Consider the following 17,986-nt stretch of genomic DNA (forward strand, 5'->3'; position numbering starts at 1 on the left):
CCCCCTCCCTGGAAGGACAGCCCCCCTCCCTGGAGGAACAGCCCTTGCTGCTCCGCTGCTCTTCAGTTACTCCTTCATCCTTCCCCTTTCCCACCCCCGTTCTCTCTATCTCCCTCGCTGACCCTCCCCATAGCCCTCCCTCTACCTATTCTCCCATCTCTCCCTTTACCTCTCCCCATATCTCTCCCTTTATCTATTATCCCATCTCTCCCCACATCCCTCCCTCTTCCTCTCCCCCCATCCCTCCCTCTTCCTCTCCCCATATCCCTCCCTCTACCTCTCTCCCCATCCCTCCGTCTACCTCTCCCCACATCCCTCCCTCTACCTCTCCCCCCATCCCTCCCTCTTCCTCTCGCCCCATCTCTCCCTGTTCCTCTCCCCACATCCCTCCCTCTTCCTCTCCCCACATCCCTCCCTCTTCCTCTCCCCCCATCCCTCCCTCTACCTCTCCCCCCACCCCTCCCTCTTCCTCTCCCCCCATCCCTCCCTCTTCCTCTCCCCATATCTCTCCCTTTACCTATTCTCCCCCCATCCCTCCCTCTGCTTCTCCCTCTACCTCTCCCTCCATCCCTCCCTCTACATCTACCTGCATCCCTCCCTCTACCGCTCCCCCTAACACTCTCTCTACCTCTTCCTACATCCACACACAGTACCCCTCTTCAAGTGTCTCACAGGTGTGTCTGCTTCCAAACACGGCCACAGGTGAGTTCCTTGTGCTGGATTGGTGGATTGGATTGTCAGTCTCTGTGGCTGATGTGAAGTCTTTGTGTTGATTGGTTGTCTGTTGTGTGGCTCACAGCAGAGAGAGCCTACGGCTCCAGCCACCTGTCTAAGTTCCTCAGAGTGAAGGGGCTGTACGACACCGAACCAATCATAGGTCAGTAGTACACACTGTGTGTGTGTGTGTGTGTGTGTGTGTGTGTGTGTGTGTGTGCGTGCACAAAGAGATATCTCAGGGTGTGTTTGTGCGTTGTGGATGATCTGTCCCCCTAATGTGATGCTTAACCGAATTGCTATCCAAACTGTGTTGCAGGTCTGGCGGGTGTGGTGGAGTGCAGAGGGATCTCTCAGCCTACGTTCTTCATGTGTGTGACCTGCGCTGAGACGCTCCCCAGCACTCTCATCTGTCAACACATGGTCAGCACGCTGCACCAGCACCACTACATGGTGAGTCAGAACCCTCCACCACCACCACTACATGGCGAGTCAGAACCCTCCACCACCACCACTACATGGTGAGTCAGATCCCTCCACCAGCACCACTACATGGTGAGTCAGAACCCTCCACCACCACCACTACATGGTGAGTCAGAACCCTCCACCACCACCACTACATGGTGAGTCAGATCCCTCCACCAGCACCACTACATGGTGAGTCAGAACCCTCCACCACCACCACTACATGGTGAGTCTGATAACTGGTAATCATTAATTACTTGGGATTATTCATTTGGCTACTATTTCAAATGAATAATGTAATGACCTCAAGGGTGGGGGTTACAGGGTGGGGGGGCATGGTGGGGGGTTACAGGGTCTGATTGATGGCTCTCTCTGAGTGTTGTTCTAGTTTTGAGACCAGTCTCTTTTTTGACCCCTGCAATACACATGATACAAATACGATGATACAAATACACATGATCCAAATGCTCCCCAGACTGGACTTTAGAAACATTCTAGGCCGAGGAGAGTGTGTTATCTTTTCAGGGGATATTGGTGGTCTAGTGGATAGTGAGTTGGACTTGTGATCGGAAGGTTGTGAGTTCAAATCCCGCCTGAAACCACACCACTACTAGTGTGCCCTTGAGTAAGGCACTTAGCCCTCAGTTACTCCGGGGGAATGTCTCTGTAATTCATAATTGTAAGTCGCTTTGGATTAAAAGCTTCTGCTAAATGGCAACATTATTAATTAATTATTTTCAATAACAAGTTGTTACCCAATATTAATTTACACAAGGCTCCACTAAAGTGCCGATTCACACAAGGTGTCACATTAACATACGAGACACAGTGTGTCTTAAAGTGTTATTGTTCATGAAAACATTTACGATTATTAGGGATTTTCCACCACATTTTAAATGGGGAGAGAAGAGAGTGTAGATTCCTGTAAGATAGAAACATCAGTCTGGGCCTAGAACTCCTCCACCCCCTCCTATGACCCCCAGTATCTGGGCCTAGAACTCCTCCACCCCCTCCTATGACCCCCAGTATCTGGGCCTAGAACTCCTCCACCCCCTCCTATGACCCCCAGTATCTGGGCCTAGAACTCCTCCACCCCCTCCTATGACCCCCATGGGGGTGACACAATGGACATCTGTCAGGGTATTTACACTGAACTGAGGGTATGTTTCTACTGTGTGTGTGTGTGTCCTGTGTCCTGTGTCCTGTGTGCTGTGTGCTGTGTGTGTGTGTGTGTGTGTGTGTGTGTGTGTGTGTGTGTGTGTGTGTGTGTGTGTGTGTGCGTGTCTCAGTGTGCGATGTATGGCCATGTCCTCTCTGCCTGGGAGAGAGACCTGCAGCAGCCTCTGGAGCCCTGCCACCTCCAGGACGTCGCCTGGCAACTGGCAGCCCAGGAGGCGGGGCTAGACGCCCAGGTGACGCTGCTGAACCAGGCGTGGTACGAGTGCGTGCGGTCGGCTCCGTTCTGTCGAGGTATGCGTGTGCTGGTGTTTGTATTTAGTGGTGTGTATGTGTGTTTAGGTACTTTGAAACATATGTAATGTTTCAAACTAACGGGTTGAGTGATTGGCTGAACGCTACGTGAAAGAGTTGCGTTAAGCACGTTTATTACAGAAAAAAGAAAAACCTTTTAAAAAAAATATGCATAGTGCGTACAGGATTCCGTCTGCCGCCGCCACTGGTGTGAGTTAATAGATTGTGTGTGTGTGTGTGTGTGTGTGTGTGTGTGTGTGTGTGTTGCCTTGCAGCCTTGAACATGCTGCAGATCATCCGGGAGGAGAAGAACCAGAGGCCCCTGCGCCTGCTGAGTGAGTCTCACACACACACACACACACACACACACACACACACCCCCCACACACACACACACACAAGTTTTCTGACTGACTGGCGTGTGTTCTGTGGGCTCTAGTGACCCGTTGGGAGCACCAGCGGAACCCGGAAGAACGCCAGTCTATCTCTGAGCAGAACCACAGAGAGATGGAAGAACTGATCCCAGACCAGTCTGAGAGGGATCAGGGTCACCAGGCAGCAGACAGAGGTGCAGTCACACTGGCCGGAGATCAGGTTTTTGACCAGCATGACAAAGACGTGGTGGATCTGACCCAGGACCAGTCTGAGAGGGGCTACATTGACCAGGCAGCAGACGCTCAGGCAGTCAAACTGACCGGAGATCAGATCTTTGACCAGCACGACAAAGACGTGGTAGATCTGACCCAGGACCAGTCTGAGAGGGGCTACAGCCACCAGAAAGCAGACGGAAAGGCAGTCAAACTGACCGGAGATCAGCCGCAGCCCAGTCAGAGTTCAGAGGGACGAGAGGAGGAGACTGAGCCCGTCAGAACCCAGACCCCACTGGACTCTCCAAAACCACATGGACTGTACCCAGACTCAACAGGTGAGGGGGTGGGCACATGAAAAAATAAATAAAACTTTGATCTTTAAACGAGTGTTAGACACTCTGTCGTCCCCACACCCAATCAGTCATTCAACTGGCTCACACTATTTATGGATATGAGTGTTGTGCAGTTGTTAATTGTGTCACTATTTACATTCAGAGTCAGATTGTTGATGGTGACACAAGACATCGCCCAAAAGTATGTGGACATATCTATTTCAGCCACACCCATTGCCAACAGGGACATAAAAACAAGCATACAGCCATGCAATCTCAACAGACAAAGATTGGCAGTCGAAAGGGTCGTATCGAAGAGCTCAGTGACTTTCAACGTGGCAACACGATGTTTTTTATTTTTATGTTTTTTTTTTTCTGAGTGGGGCAGTCCCACTCATAACATATTATGTTTCTTTTTATTGTGACAGAGACAGTAGAGATATGACAGGAAGGATAGGTGAGAGAGAGAGAAGGGATGACATGCAGGATATGTCCCCGGATGGAATCGAACCAGGGACCCTGCGGTTACATGGTCGACACTTAGTCCACTACGCCACCTAAGCGGCCCTCCAACACGATTGTTCATCAAATGTCTGCCCTACTGCAGGCCTGGGGTTACAGGGTGGGGGGTTAAGCACACCTCCACTGGACTCTGGAGCATTGGAAACTGTGGTGGAAGTTTAGGGTTTAGCCACAACAGTCAATGAATATTTGCCAATAGCTCTTCAGAGATGAGAAACAAGTCATCAAATCTTGTACACCACGATACAGGTTATATGATCATTTAATATGCTTGCAGGCAGAGACAGATGCAATACCAAGGTCAGACACAGAGTCCAATGTGGGGCAGCAGCTCCCCTCACCTCTCTTAAAGGGATGCAGAGACATTGCAACACACCAGACATCATTGCAACACTCGACAGGTTATACAAAGGTCCGATTATCTGTTAGACTAGAGCAGGGGTGGCCAACCCGCGGCTCGCGAGCCGCATGCGGCTCTTTGGCTGTCTGTGTGCGGCTCTTCAATCCATTCATTAAAAGTGTTGGTGTAGCGCTCTCTCTGACAGGCCGCGTTCGTAAATTCGCCGGAGCGCACACTGGGTTTAACGTCATAATGGAACCAAGTAATTTGATTGGACAAGAGACGTGGAGGCACCAACGTTCTCAGAGCGAATTTACGAACGCGGCCTCTGTCTTGCTGCACGCTGCTGTAACCCGATACTCTTTTTTCAAGGATCACTCGCGTCACTAACAGTGTTGCCAGATTGGATTCATTTTTCAGCCCAACCAGAGTCTAAAAACCCACCCAGAGTGATCATAAGTAGCCCGATTGGGCTGGAATCGGCCATATCAGGCAACACTGTTCCCTAATTGTCCGTTCTGAGGAGAAGCTGTCACGTAACACGGCTTTTTGACAGTTCATTTATTGACAAATTACGGATAACAACAACAAAATAAAAATGTCAGGGAAGAAATGTACAGCTAAACGCAAGTATGGAGATGAGCAAAGGAAGTTTTTAGCCGAGTGGGAGAGTGAATATTTCTTTGTGGAGCGCAATGGAAAGCCATTCTGCCTGATATGCCAAACATCGTTGGCACATTACGCTTCCAATCTCCAGCGCCATTTCAGCACAACGCATGCTAACATTGACCAGGAGTTTCCAAAAGGCACCGAACTTCGCAATGGTAAATTAAACAGCTTGAAAAGCCAGACACAAACACAGACCAAGTTGTTCCAAAGATTTGTTAAGCAATCAGAGACAGTGACACTTGCGTCCTATCAAGTGGCCTGGAACATTGCACGTGCTAAAAAGCCATACAATGAAGGAGAGTTTATTAAGAAATGCATCACTGATGTGATGGAAATATTTTCTCCAAATGAAACACTGAAAAAGATGGCCTCAGACATCCAACTGTCACGCCACACCATTGAACACAGAATATCGGACATAAACAGTGCCATTGAAACAGAATTACATTCTGATCTTCAAAATTGTGAATATCTGATTGCTGAACTTGACCAAGACCTTCCCAGAGACCTGCCACTTCACTGCACTGTGAGGTGGCTTTCTAAAGGCAAAGTGCTGTCTTGCTTCCTTGAGCTGTTGGATGCTGTGAGGCTGTTCATGGAGGATGGTGAAATCCAAGCACAGATCTGTTCTGACTGACACACATGTGAAGGAACTGCTTCGAGTGGCCACAACAGAATACGAACCAGATTTGAAGAGGATTGTGGCAAGCAAGGACTGCCAGAAGTCCCACTGAGTCAAAGGAGCAACAGGTAAGACAACAATATTTGTCACATACACTGTTATTGTGAGGTAGGCTATTGTAAATTGTTATATTTCTGTGTGTGGAGAGAGTATGAGAGAGGGAAAGACTGTGTGTGCATGCTAACCTTGACAAGAAATAACAGAAGCTGCTTCCTCCCTCTCTCTCGTTTCAGATCTCCGAGGCAGAGAAGAGCTGATATTTAGCAGCTTTCCCACCTGCTTTAATTTCATTCATGCATATTCAGTCATGTGTGTGAGAAAGAAAAATAAATAAATCTGTCTGCAAAGTAGCCTATTGGAAATTTATTATTGTGTGTGTGTGTGTGTGTGTGTGTGTGTGTGTGTGTGTGTGTGTGTGTAAGAGGGAGTGCTTTTGTGAGCCCGCATGTATGATGTGGCTCTTTGTGGTACCCCAATATTTTTTTGTGGCTCTTAGTCTCCGACTGGTTGGCCACCCCTGGACTAGAGGTTGTCTGGACATATACATATGGAGGATAACCAGATATGGCAAACCGAGATAGTATGTTCTAGGGAGAGAGTATGTTCTAGAGAGAAAAGACGAGGCGGTAGATCTAAACTTAAGACGTGGAGGCGTGGTCAAGGCCACTTTGCTATTATGCGTGCGGTAGTGGGCGCCTAAGACCCGGCGCTAAGCCCAGAAATTAGTCATGGGTGTGTTTTGGGCGTCTTCTCAATCAACCCAATCAGCGTGCCAGGTGCCATTCCCTTTAAGAACCGGCTGCGTTAAGTCATAAGCGCTATGCTATTATGCAGTTCATAGGCGCTAGACTTCATGCACGTTTTGAAACACGAGCGCGCCTCCGCGGTTTGCGCATGCGCGCTGACCCACTTCTTAAGAAGTCGGTCGGCGCGCATGCGCAAACCGCGGAGGCGCGCTCGTGTTTCAAAACGTGCATGACGTCTAGCGCCTAAGAACTTTTCAAACCACTTCTTAGCGCTAGGCGCAAAGTCAGATCGCATAATAGCAGGGGCGCCTAGCGCACTTCATTAACATATGAACACTCCCACAATGAGTAATATATGCACGGGAGTCTTCCGTCTTATGTGTGGGCGCCTAGCGACACAGTAGCGCGTATGAAGCGCATAATAAGGGTGGCGGTAGGTCTTAACCTGGCGGTGCGTCTTAATTAAGACGGCAAGTTAAGAAGTGCATAATAGGGCCCACTATCTCCCTCCGAGGCTGTTTCCTCAGTTACCCCCCCCCCCCCCCCCGCTCAACCAGTTCACCAACACTTGTGAATCTCGTAAATCATAATGCGTAATCGTAGTGGCTAGGCATCAAGGGAGTTGTAGTCTCAGTGGACTACAGAAAACACATACACAAGTGTTCATGAGATAGGAAACACCAAAATGCATAAAATATTTACAATATATATCCATAGCTGAACAAAAAACAATAGAGAAATTCTACAACACAGCTCTCTCAGCCCTTTCCTGTTTCCCTTTCCTGTTTCTTGACCGCGCCCTGACCTCAACCCCATCCTGACCTCAACCCCATCCAACACCTTTGGAACTCTGACCAACGCCAACAGCCGTGTTCCAACATCTAGTAGAAGGCCTTCCCATGCTGTTACAGCAGCAACATTGGGACCAACTCCATATGAATGCCCATTACATGGTTTTGGAACGTTCAACAAGCACATATGGGTGTGATGTTCGGGTGTCCACATACTTTTGGCCATGCAGTGTAGTAATGGGGACTTAGAACCTAGAGAGGGTTTTTCCTCCACGATAGAAGCTGTTTACTTGGCCTTGAAATCACGTGTGTGTGTGTGTGTGTGTGTGTGTGTGTGTGTGTGCCCCTCTGGTTCTTCTCTCAGATGTGTGTGAAGTGGTGTACCAGGGGACCGTCGTAGGAGCCAGCCACGAGGCGACACCGTCAGGTGGGGCCACAGGTGAGACACACTGACTCTACAGCTTGGCTAGAGTCATTTTCATTCCACCTATGCACAATTGGGGCCTGTGTGTGTGTGTGTGTGTGTGTGTGTGTGTGTGTCCTGGTTAGAGAGGACTGAGTGGTTGTTATTGAGCTCTAAACAGTGTTGTCTTGTTGCACCAACAGAAACCTCCCTCCGCCTCACCAACGACCTGAGAGACTATGTGAAGAACAAACGCAGAGAGGCAGTGGTCGGTCAGTGAATTTGAGAAAAGAAAATCAAGACCTTAAAAGTTTTTGAAAATAGACATGGGTCATTGAACGTGCTTGAATCTCTCCCCCCCCCCCCCCTCTCTCTCTCTCTTTATGTAATTATAGTAGATAAGTCACATTGCTTAATTTAACACAGTAACTTTACACATGTTTCACAATATCAATATATTGTTTTGCTGCGCTGTGGTAGAGAAGGCAAGAGACCTAGTGTTCAAGCCTCTACATTCAAAAGCCTCTCTTTTTAATTGTTGTCTGTGAGCGGATAGTTCTTATTATATAAATTCTCATCTAGATCTGTCTCAAACTATGTTGTGGTTTTGCCCCCCCCCCCCCCCCCGCGTCTTCAGACTGTCACTGACCTGACGTTCTGTGCACGCCTCATGCTTACGAACATTTCATAATAAATGCTCAACTCATATTTCGGCTTTACAAGACTTTGTCTTGAATCTCACCTCCAAAGAGCTTTAAACATAGTGAATCTCACCTCCAAAGAGCTTTAAACATAGTGAATCTCACCTCCAAAGAGCTTTAAACATGCGGTTCCCCTAGGCTTCTACCACAGTGGACATTTATCCAGGACAGTATCCTTCTGTCGTACAGTACAAACCTCAAACGCACCTCGAATGGGAAGTCTTCCATGTCAAACACTGGGGATTGAGATAGTTTTTTTTTAAAATCTTTTATGGGGTGAACAAAAAACAATAGAGAAATTCTACAACACAGCTCTCTCAGCCCTTTCCTGTTTCCCTTTCCTGTTTCTTGACCGCGCCCTGACCTCAACCCCATCCTGACCTCAACCCCATCCAACACCTTTGGAACTCTGACCAAGGCCAACAGCCGTGTTCCAACATCTAGTAGAAGGCCTTCCCATGCTGTTACAGCAGCAACATTGGGACCAACTCCATATGAATGCCCATTACATGGTTTTGGAACGTTCAACAAGCACATATGGGTGTGATGTTCGGGTGTCCACATACTTTTGGCCATGCAGTGTAGTAATGGGGACTTAGAACCTAGAGAGGGTTTTTCCTCCACGATAGAAGCTGTTTACTTGGCCTTGAAATCACGTGTGTGTGTGTGTGTGTGTGTGTGTGCCCCTCTGGTTCTTCTCTCAGATGTGTGTGAAGTGGTGTACCAGGGGACCGTCGTAGGAGCCAGCCACGAGGCGACACCGTCAGGTGGGGCCACAGGTGAGACACACTGACTCTACAGCTTGGCTAGAGTCATTTTCATTCCACCTATGCACAATTGGGGCCTGTGTGTGTGTCCTGGTTAGAGAGGACTGAGTGGTTGTTATTGAGCTCTAAACAGTGTTGTCTTGTTGCACCAACAGAAACCTCCCTCCGCCTCACCAACGACCTGAGAGACTATGTGAAGAACAAACGCAGAGAGGCAGTGGTCGGTCAGTGAATTTGAGAAAAGAAAATCAAGACCTTAAAAGTTTTTGAAAATAGACATGGGTCATTGAACGTGCTTGAATCTCTCCCCCCCCCCTCTCTCTCTCTCTTTTATGTAATTATAGTAGATAAGTCACATTGCTTAATTTAACACAGTAACTTTACACATGTTTCACAATATCAATATATTGTTTTGCTGCGCTGTGGTAGAGAAGGCAAGAGACCTAGTGTTCAAGCCTCTACATTCAAAAGCCTCTCTTTTTAATTGTTGTCTGTGAGCGGATAGTTCTTATTATATAAATTCTCATCTAGATCTGTCTCAAACTATGTTGTGGTTTTGCCCCCCCCCCCCGCGTCTTCAGACTGTCACTGACCTGACGTTCTGTGCACGCCTCATGCTTACGAACATTTCATAATAAATGCTCAACTCATATTTCGGCTTTACAAGACTTTGTCTTGAATCTCACCTCCAAAGAGCTTTAAACATAGTGAATCTCACCTCCAAAGAGCTTTAAACATAGTGAATCTCACCTCCAAAGAGCTTTAAACATGCGGTTCCCCTAGGCTTCTACCACAGTGGACATTTATCCAGGACAGTATCCTTCTGTCGTACAGTACAAACCTCAAACGCACCTCGAATGGGAAGTCTTCCATGTCAAACACTGGGGATTGAGATAGTTTTTTTTTAAAAATCTTTTATGGGGTGTTAGAATATGACCTGCAGCACCTCACCGAAACACGACATTCTTCTAGGGAACATAATGTACAGTACATTCTGAGGGCTCTCATTGTGTGTGCGTGTGTGTGACTGTGTGTGTGTGACTGTGTGTGTGTGTGTGTGTGTGTGTGCAGGTCTCAGTGCAGTGGTGGAGGTCTGCAGTAAGGGCCAGGTTCTGTTCTACCTGTGTGTCTCGTGCAGCCGCAGCCTCAGCCGGAAACTCATCATCACCCACATGCTCAAATACCGACACAGAGAGAACTACCTGGTAAGCAACACACACACAACACACACACACACACACACACACACACACACACACACACACACACACACACACACACACACACACACACACACACACACACACACACACACAGTCACACACACACAAATGTAGTGGTGGTGGTAGGGGTAGTGGTGGTCTAGTGGATAGTGAGTTGGACTTGTGAACGGAAGGTTGTGAGTTCAAATCCCGCCTGAAGCCACACCACTACTAGTTTGCCCTTGGGTAAGGCACTTAGCCCTCAGTTACTCCAGGGGGAATGTCCCTGTAATTCGTAATTGTAAGTCGCTTTGGATAAAAGCGTCTGCTAAATGGCAAAATTATTATTATTATTAAATGTGCGACCCACATTCTGTTTCTGAAGGCACACTGTTGCAACATTATCATCTAACATTAGCATGGAAGAGATCTGTGAGTGCTGATAACGACTGTTATACCTTATGTTATGTGTCAGTAGAATAGTTGTCTGGAGTCATGCTTGTGTCGTGGATTTAATTGATTCTTAATAGATTGAGTAACCCTTATAAAGCACAAAGAGCTTAAATCAATTGTCTCCAATGAGGCCTTTTATTAAGCAAAGTCACATGAGCGCAGAGAGAAAATAGCAGACCAAAACCCCCCCAACATTGGGCAGGACTCATATTTATAGAACTGTCCTTGCTCATGAGGTCACTATTCTTGGGAACCAATCATATTATACAAATCTGTGATTTCTGGGCCCTGTCCACAGTTCACTGGGCCACAGATCTTGGCCCGTCCCTTACAGGAAGGAAATGGGCCTTCCTTGAGTGCTAGATTTGCCAAAATGATGAATGGTCTTTATTGTCATTGATATAGTACAGGTACCAGACAACGAAATTTGGGAGGGGGGGCTCCCCTGGTGCTAGGAAAGAAAAAAAAAGAAAAAGAAAAAAAAAGAAGGGAAAGGAGCTGGTTTACATAAATAAAGGCTATGTACACTATCCACTATACTGTACAAATAAAACACTGTGCTGTACTCTATGCTATGCTATACCTATTCTAACATTTCCTATTCTCTGCAACCTTATGTACCCTAGGGTTGTCATATTGCACATAGTGTTATTGCACATTCATTTAAAGTGTCGCAGTTTGCAGGCTTGAAATGTACACATTTGTGCCTCAGCACTACACTTGATTTTCAATCCAGCAGCAAAATGTAGAGAGACTTCAATTCTCAGTATAAAATGATATAAAACTACAACACTTGTCTACCTCATCAAAACAGCTGTTGAGGAAGACGCGTAAGTGCAACTATGCTGAAACAACAGGAAACACCTCCCTGTCTCTGCTACCTAAGGAAACACCTACCTGTCTCTGCTACCTAAGGAAACACCTCCCTGTCTCTGCTACCTAAGGAAACACCTACCTGTCTCTGATACCTAAGGAAACACCTACCTGTCACTGCTACCTAAAGGCGGCTACACACTAGACGACTTTTCAAGTTGTAACATCGCTGAGCCTCTCACACTAAACGACCGTCGTGCTGGTGTCCGCGTCTCAGCGGCGCGCAGACTGCGCAGCACAGCGCACACTACAGGATGTGGCAACGACGGGGGCTCACAGACTACATGATTCTTCACTTGGTCAGGACGATTCGCCAAGCTGTAGTGTCGCGATATCAGCACATGATGACGAGACGTTGACAGCTGTCAAAAAAAGATGGAGCTCGACACGCAACAACAATGCAATGCACATGCATTTTGCACATGCAAAAAGATGGAGCTCGACACGCAACAACAATGCAATGCACATGCAATTGCACAATGCACATGCAATGCACATGCAATTGCTGCAATGCAATACACATGCAACAACAATTAGCTGCACTTGTTGCATGTGCATTTATTTGCTCAGAAAAGCCTTCCTTCCATCTGTTCACTCCACCGAGCGCTGACAACTTTTTTCTTCAGAGCCATCCCTTCTTTCACGCCTCCTTCGCGCTGCATTTCCTCGACCTCTCATTGGCTGTGCTGTCCACACGGGTCGTTGCCCATCTCAGACTAGCAGAATGTAGATTCCGTCGGCCGATAAAATGAAACATGTTTGAAAAGATCTGGAGCCCTGCGACGGCCCCTCCGACGGGATCGGCGGTCCTCCGATTGCGTCTCTGAGCCTGTCACACTAAACGAGCGTCGGAGACGGCGCGTCCCCGGGTTTGCAACGACTGGAGGATTTAGCTGTCGCCGACCAGTTTTTGCGGTCGGCGACAGCTAAATCGGGGTTCAAATCGTCTAGTGTGCACTCGGCTTAAGGAAACACCTACCTGTCACTGCTACCTAACGGTGGTCATTGGAACTTGTAATGTTTTGATGTCTGGTAGTGTGGGCTGCAGACATCATCTTGGCAGAGCATTGATATAACCAAGCATACTTTATTACTTTACTTATCAAGGTTCAAGGTTGGATGAATTGCATAAGGGACATGAAACAGTCAAACCCAGGGTGACGGAGGAAGCCTGGTCAGAGGCAGGAATATGGGGGGTTTCCACGCCGTCTATAATGAACAGAAGGTCAGGATGACCTGGGCAGTATTTGAATAAAGGGAGGGGAAAATACTGACTATTGAAAGCCAAAAGTATACAGGATAAGGGAGTTAAACTGATGTGTACCCACAGTAGAAAGTCTCATGAAGTGAGCACTATAACTAGGCTGAAGTGTGCACTCTAACTAGGCTGAAGTGTGCACTATAACTAGGCTGAAGTGTGCACTATAACTAGGCTGAAGTGAGCACTCTAACTAGGCTGAAGTGAGCACTCTAACTAGGCTGAAGTGTGCACTATAACTAGGCTGAAGTGAGCACTATAACTAGGCTGAAGTGAGCACTCTAACTAGGCTGAAGTGAGCACTCTAACTAGGCTGAAGTGAGCACTATAACTAGGCTGAAGTGTGCACTATAACTAGGCTGAAGTGTGCACTATAACTAGGCTGAAGTGTGCACTATAACTAGCGTAGTAGTAGTACAGTCTTCAAAGTCCACATACATGAGTTTATATAGTTTTCAGAGACAAATAACTGTTATTCAGCCTATAGGATTTGTACACGTTCAATTACATAAGCATCTTATATGAATATTAAGCAGTATGGTTCGAGGCCGTTAGGTAACACAGAAACTGGACACTGAGACACTTTAAGTCAAAGCTCACCTTAAAGTGGTCGTAACTATCTAGTAAAGTCATGGTCTGTCTTAGGGCTCTAACTAACAACAGATGATAGAGGACCCCAAGAAGAAGTCCAACCACAGTTCAACACATAAATAAAGATTATCAACTTTGTAGGGAGAGTGAACATGTGAAACCACTTAGTGACTTATGTCTCGACTACTCATTATACTAAATACACTATTCAGTGTTTAATGAAATAAAACAAAACTAAAACTAGATAAAATACATAGCTTAACTTTCAGCCATTACCCATCATTAGGTTCATGATGATCAAAAGTTTTCCAAATTCCCACAAGTGAAATCTCCTGTTAGGGGAATAAACTCATCTTAAACGTCTCTTGAGTCTGGCCTGTTGATTGGGTCGGAACCGAACCGAACTGCACAACCAAACAATTCAATATTTCTCTCTCTCTTTCACACTCTCTTTCTCTCTCTTTCCTCACTCTCCATCTCTCTCTCTCCTCCTCCTCTCCCCTTCTCTCTCTCCCTCTCTCTCTATCTCTATCTACCTCTCTCTCTCCTCCTTCTCGCTCTCTTACTATCTCTATTTCTCTATCTACCTCTCTCTATCCTCCTCACCCCTTCTCTCTCTCTCTCTTTATCCATCTCTCTCTCCTCCTCCTCTCCCCTTCTCTCTCTCCCTCTCTATCTCTATCTACCTCTCTCTCTTCTCCTTCTCTCTCTCTCTCCCCTTCTCTCTCTCTCTATCTCTATCTACCTCTCTCCTCCTTCTCTCTCTCTCTTTATCCATCTCTCTCTCCTCCTCTCCCCTTCTCTCTCTCCCTCTCTCTATCTATCTACCTCTCTCCTCCTTCTCTCTCTCTTTATCCATCTCTCTCTCTCTCTCTTCTCCTCTCTCTCTTTATCCATCTCTCTCCTCCTCCTCTCCCCTTCTCCCTCTCTCTCTCTCAGACTGAGCGTTACCCCTGGTGTTGTGAGGGGTTGTCGGACCATCCTGGTGCAGCAGAGCGGTCTATAATGTGGATGGACATCGCCAAACAGGTGGAGGAGGAGAACCATGACGAACCGGGCACACTACAGGTACACCCCCCTCAGCACCACTACACCCCCCTCAGCACCACTACACCCCCCTCAGTGATAAAAGCGTCTGCTTAATGGCATAATATGCCAAAAATAGGAGTGACCCTGCTTTGTGTCAGTATTAAGGAGTCTGACGATCTCTCTCTGGTCTGTGTCCAACAGGAAGTACATCTGGAGCCAGCAGACTTCGAAGAGGTCAAAGGGATGCCGTTTCACGAAGGTACAAGGTCATTAAAACCTATCCATCTGTCTAGCAATCTGAGCTGGATGGTTTCACCCAGGAGAGCCCAGTTCTACTTCACTCTGTGCTTTACTCTATAAGCTGACCTGAGAGAGAGAGGGTCCTGCGGCTGGTCGGGTGTCCGCGGTTCCCCCGAATCAAAAGGACGTCGCTGGTCTGGTTCGGGTTTTACAGATGATGACATAATCATTTGTCAGGTTGCGGCAGAGTTGTTGGGTGTGTCCAGTCGAGTGCAGGTTGTGAGTAAAGTAAAGTAAGTAGCCTTGAGAACCGATGGTTCTGGAGCCTAATGGCCCATAGGGCAGGAGCCTATCTCCTGTTTCTGTAGTGTGAGGCAGCTTGATGTACAAATACTTGATGTCCACCCCCTGGACATGACGCTGGTATGTCGCAGGGTCTTACTGGGGGTCCAACCCATAATGCTGAGTGCCAAGCAGGGAGGCATCAGGTACCTTTTTTATAGTCTTTGGTATGACTCAGCCGGAGATCGAACTCACGATCTCAGGGCGGACACTCTAACCTCAAGGTCACTGAGCTGGTTGTGAGAAATGTACAGCAGCTCAATATCTCTTTTGGATAATGCATCGATGTTGTGGTGGAATCTAGGGTTACTACTCAGTATTTGGTGAGACTCACACCAACTAGACAAAGGCACGTACACAATATATGTTCTATTTACTTCTTTTAATGGTTGCAAGCATGGCAGTGTGCTTCTAACAAACAGAGCTTCTAACAAACAGAGCTTCTAACAAACAGAGCTTCTAACAAACAGAGCTTCTAACAAACAGAGTCTCGAAACCCACCCAATTTCCCATAGTGCTCAGTTAGCAGAGAGCTGTGGAAGGCAGGACCACCAGGGCTGCCAGGAGAATGTCATATCTGTCGCTGGTGGGAACATCTGGAATAGTCTCCCAGTTACAATAAGGGAACGCCCCACATATCCAACCTTTAAAGCAAATCTTAAGAAATGGCTAAAAACAAACCAATACTGTAACCATAACCACCATAACTCTCTCTGTAACCATAACCACCCATAACTCTCTCTGTAACCATAACCACCATAACTCTCTCTGTAACCATAACCACCATAACTCTCTCTGTAACCATAACCACCCATAACTCTCTCTGTAACCATAACCACCATAACTCTCTCTGTAACCATAACCACCCATAACTCTCTGTAACCATAACCACCATAACTCTCTCTGTAACCATAACCACCATAACTCTCTCGGTAACCATAACCACCATAACTCTCTCTGTAACCATAACCACCATAACTCTCTCTGTAACCATAACAACCATAACTCTCTCTGTAACCATAACCACCATAACTCTCTGTAACCATAACCACCCATAACTCTCTCTGTAACCATAACCACCATAACTCTCTCTGTTACCATAACCACCATAACTCTCTCTGTAACCATAACCACTATACTCTCTCTGTTACCATAACCACCATAACTCTCTCTGTAACCATAACCACCCATAACTCTCTCTGTAACCATAACAACCATAACTCTCTCTGTAACCATAACCACCATAACTCTCTGTAACCATAACCACCATAACTCTCTCTGTAACCATAACCACCCATAACTCTCTCTGTAACCATAACCACCCATAACTCTCTCTGTAACCATAACCACCATAACTCTCTCTGTAACCATAACCACCCATAACTCTCTCTGTAACCATAACCACCATAACTCTCTCTGTAACCATAACCACCCATAACTCTCTCTGTAACCATAACCACCCATAACTCCCTCTGTAACCATAACAACCATAACTCTCTCTGTAACCATAACCACCATAACTCTCTGTAACCATAACCACCCATAACTCTCTCTGTAACCATAACCACCATAACTCTCTCTGTAACCATAACCACCATAACTCTCTGTAACCATAATAATAATTAAATAATTCAAAAAAGGGGAAAAAAACGTTTTTTTTAAAAATCCGATTAATCGAAAAAAGAATCGGCAGATTAATCGATTATCAAAATAATCGTTAGTTGCAGCCCTACATCACACTACCTTATTTACCTCTCCCTCAGTACCATCGCACTACCTTATTTACCTCTCCCTCAGTACCATCACACTACCTTATTTACCTCTCCCTCAGTACCATCGCACTACCTTATTTTCTGTCTTATTTTTCACTTTTAACCTATGCACTTTATTTTCAACTGCACCAATGTATGTCCCTATGGTCACATACTCATTGTTTTATGTCCTATTGTATTCTGTTGTGATGTTGTCCATTATTCTTGTTTTTTACGATGTTATGTCATGAGGACTACGGATGCAAATGAGCTCACAGCTAAATACGGCTTATTTACTGATACCATACTCTGTATAAGTGACTGTTCATTAATGTGCACTGTCCTGACTAAATCTATCTATCTATGAGCACACTCGACCTGACATATCTCGGCAGCCTTGGGTCCTGTGAAACGTACAGGTGGTGTTCCGTCTTTCTCACACCTCCACACGTCTGGCCTTGAGCACAGTTCATAAGCATTAGGAAGGACATACTGTAAACACGCTCTGAGCACTCAGAGCGCTCTGGTTTCAACTGGAAATTAGTTGCTTAGTCTGAACGGTCAGAGAGCACCCTGGGTGCGCGCCGGCACTCTCAGAGCGTATTTACGAACCACACCCAATACTTGTACTTCCCTGTTTCATCAGTCTACTCAGGACACAAGCAGATGTTCATGTACAGATGCGTATTGAGCCATTACAAAGTTAATGGAAGGTTTGTGTGAAAAGTCAAGCTGAGTGAGGATGGGAAGATTTACCTCCCTCTCTCTCAACACCCTTTTCCCTCTCTTATGTTCCCTGCCCCCCTCCCCCCTCTACCTCTCCCCTCTCCCTCCTCTACCTCTCCCCCATCCCTCCCTCTACCTCTCCCCCATCCCTCCCTCTACCTCTCCCCCATCCCTCCTCTACCTCTCCCCCCCCATCCCTCCTCTACCTCTCCCCCATCCCTCCCTCTCCCCCATCCCTCCTCTACCTCTCCCCCCCCATCCCTCCTCTACCTCTCCCCCATCCCTCCCTCTCCCCCCTCCCTCCTCTACCTCTCCCCCATCCCTCCCTC

General features: G+C 46.9%; 1 protein-coding gene across 1 annotated transcript in view; it reads left to right on the forward strand.

Moving 5' to 3' along the window:
- Window positions 1-17,986, forward strand: part of LOC308153979 (uncharacterized protein) — a 51,710-nt gene that overhangs the window by 19,237 nt on the left and 14,487 nt on the right. The window contains exons 7-18 of the mRNA XM_080527160.1: window positions 800-877; window positions 1,034-1,167; window positions 2,505-2,649; window positions 2,925-2,984; window positions 3,089-3,574; window positions 7,686-7,760; window positions 7,928-7,996; window positions 9,130-9,204; window positions 9,348-9,416; window positions 10,264-10,397; window positions 14,509-14,637; window positions 14,800-14,857. Of these exons, the coding sequence (XP_080383286.1) occupies window positions 800-877; window positions 1,034-1,167; window positions 2,505-2,649; window positions 2,925-2,984; window positions 3,089-3,574; window positions 7,686-7,760; window positions 7,928-7,996; window positions 9,130-9,204; window positions 9,348-9,416; window positions 10,264-10,397; window positions 14,509-14,637; window positions 14,800-14,857 (1,512 nt within the window). The remainder of the gene's footprint in view (window positions 1-799; window positions 878-1,033; window positions 1,168-2,504; window positions 2,650-2,924; window positions 2,985-3,088; window positions 3,575-7,685; window positions 7,761-7,927; window positions 7,997-9,129; window positions 9,205-9,347; window positions 9,417-10,263; window positions 10,398-14,508; window positions 14,638-14,799; window positions 14,858-17,986) is intronic.

The sequence above is a fragment of the Nansenia antarctica genome (genome assembly GCF_963989245.1).
Source record: "Nansenia antarctica genome assembly, chromosome: 3".
Classification (NCBI taxonomy): domain Eukaryota; kingdom Metazoa; phylum Chordata; class Actinopteri; order Argentiniformes; family Microstomatidae; genus Nansenia; species Nansenia antarctica.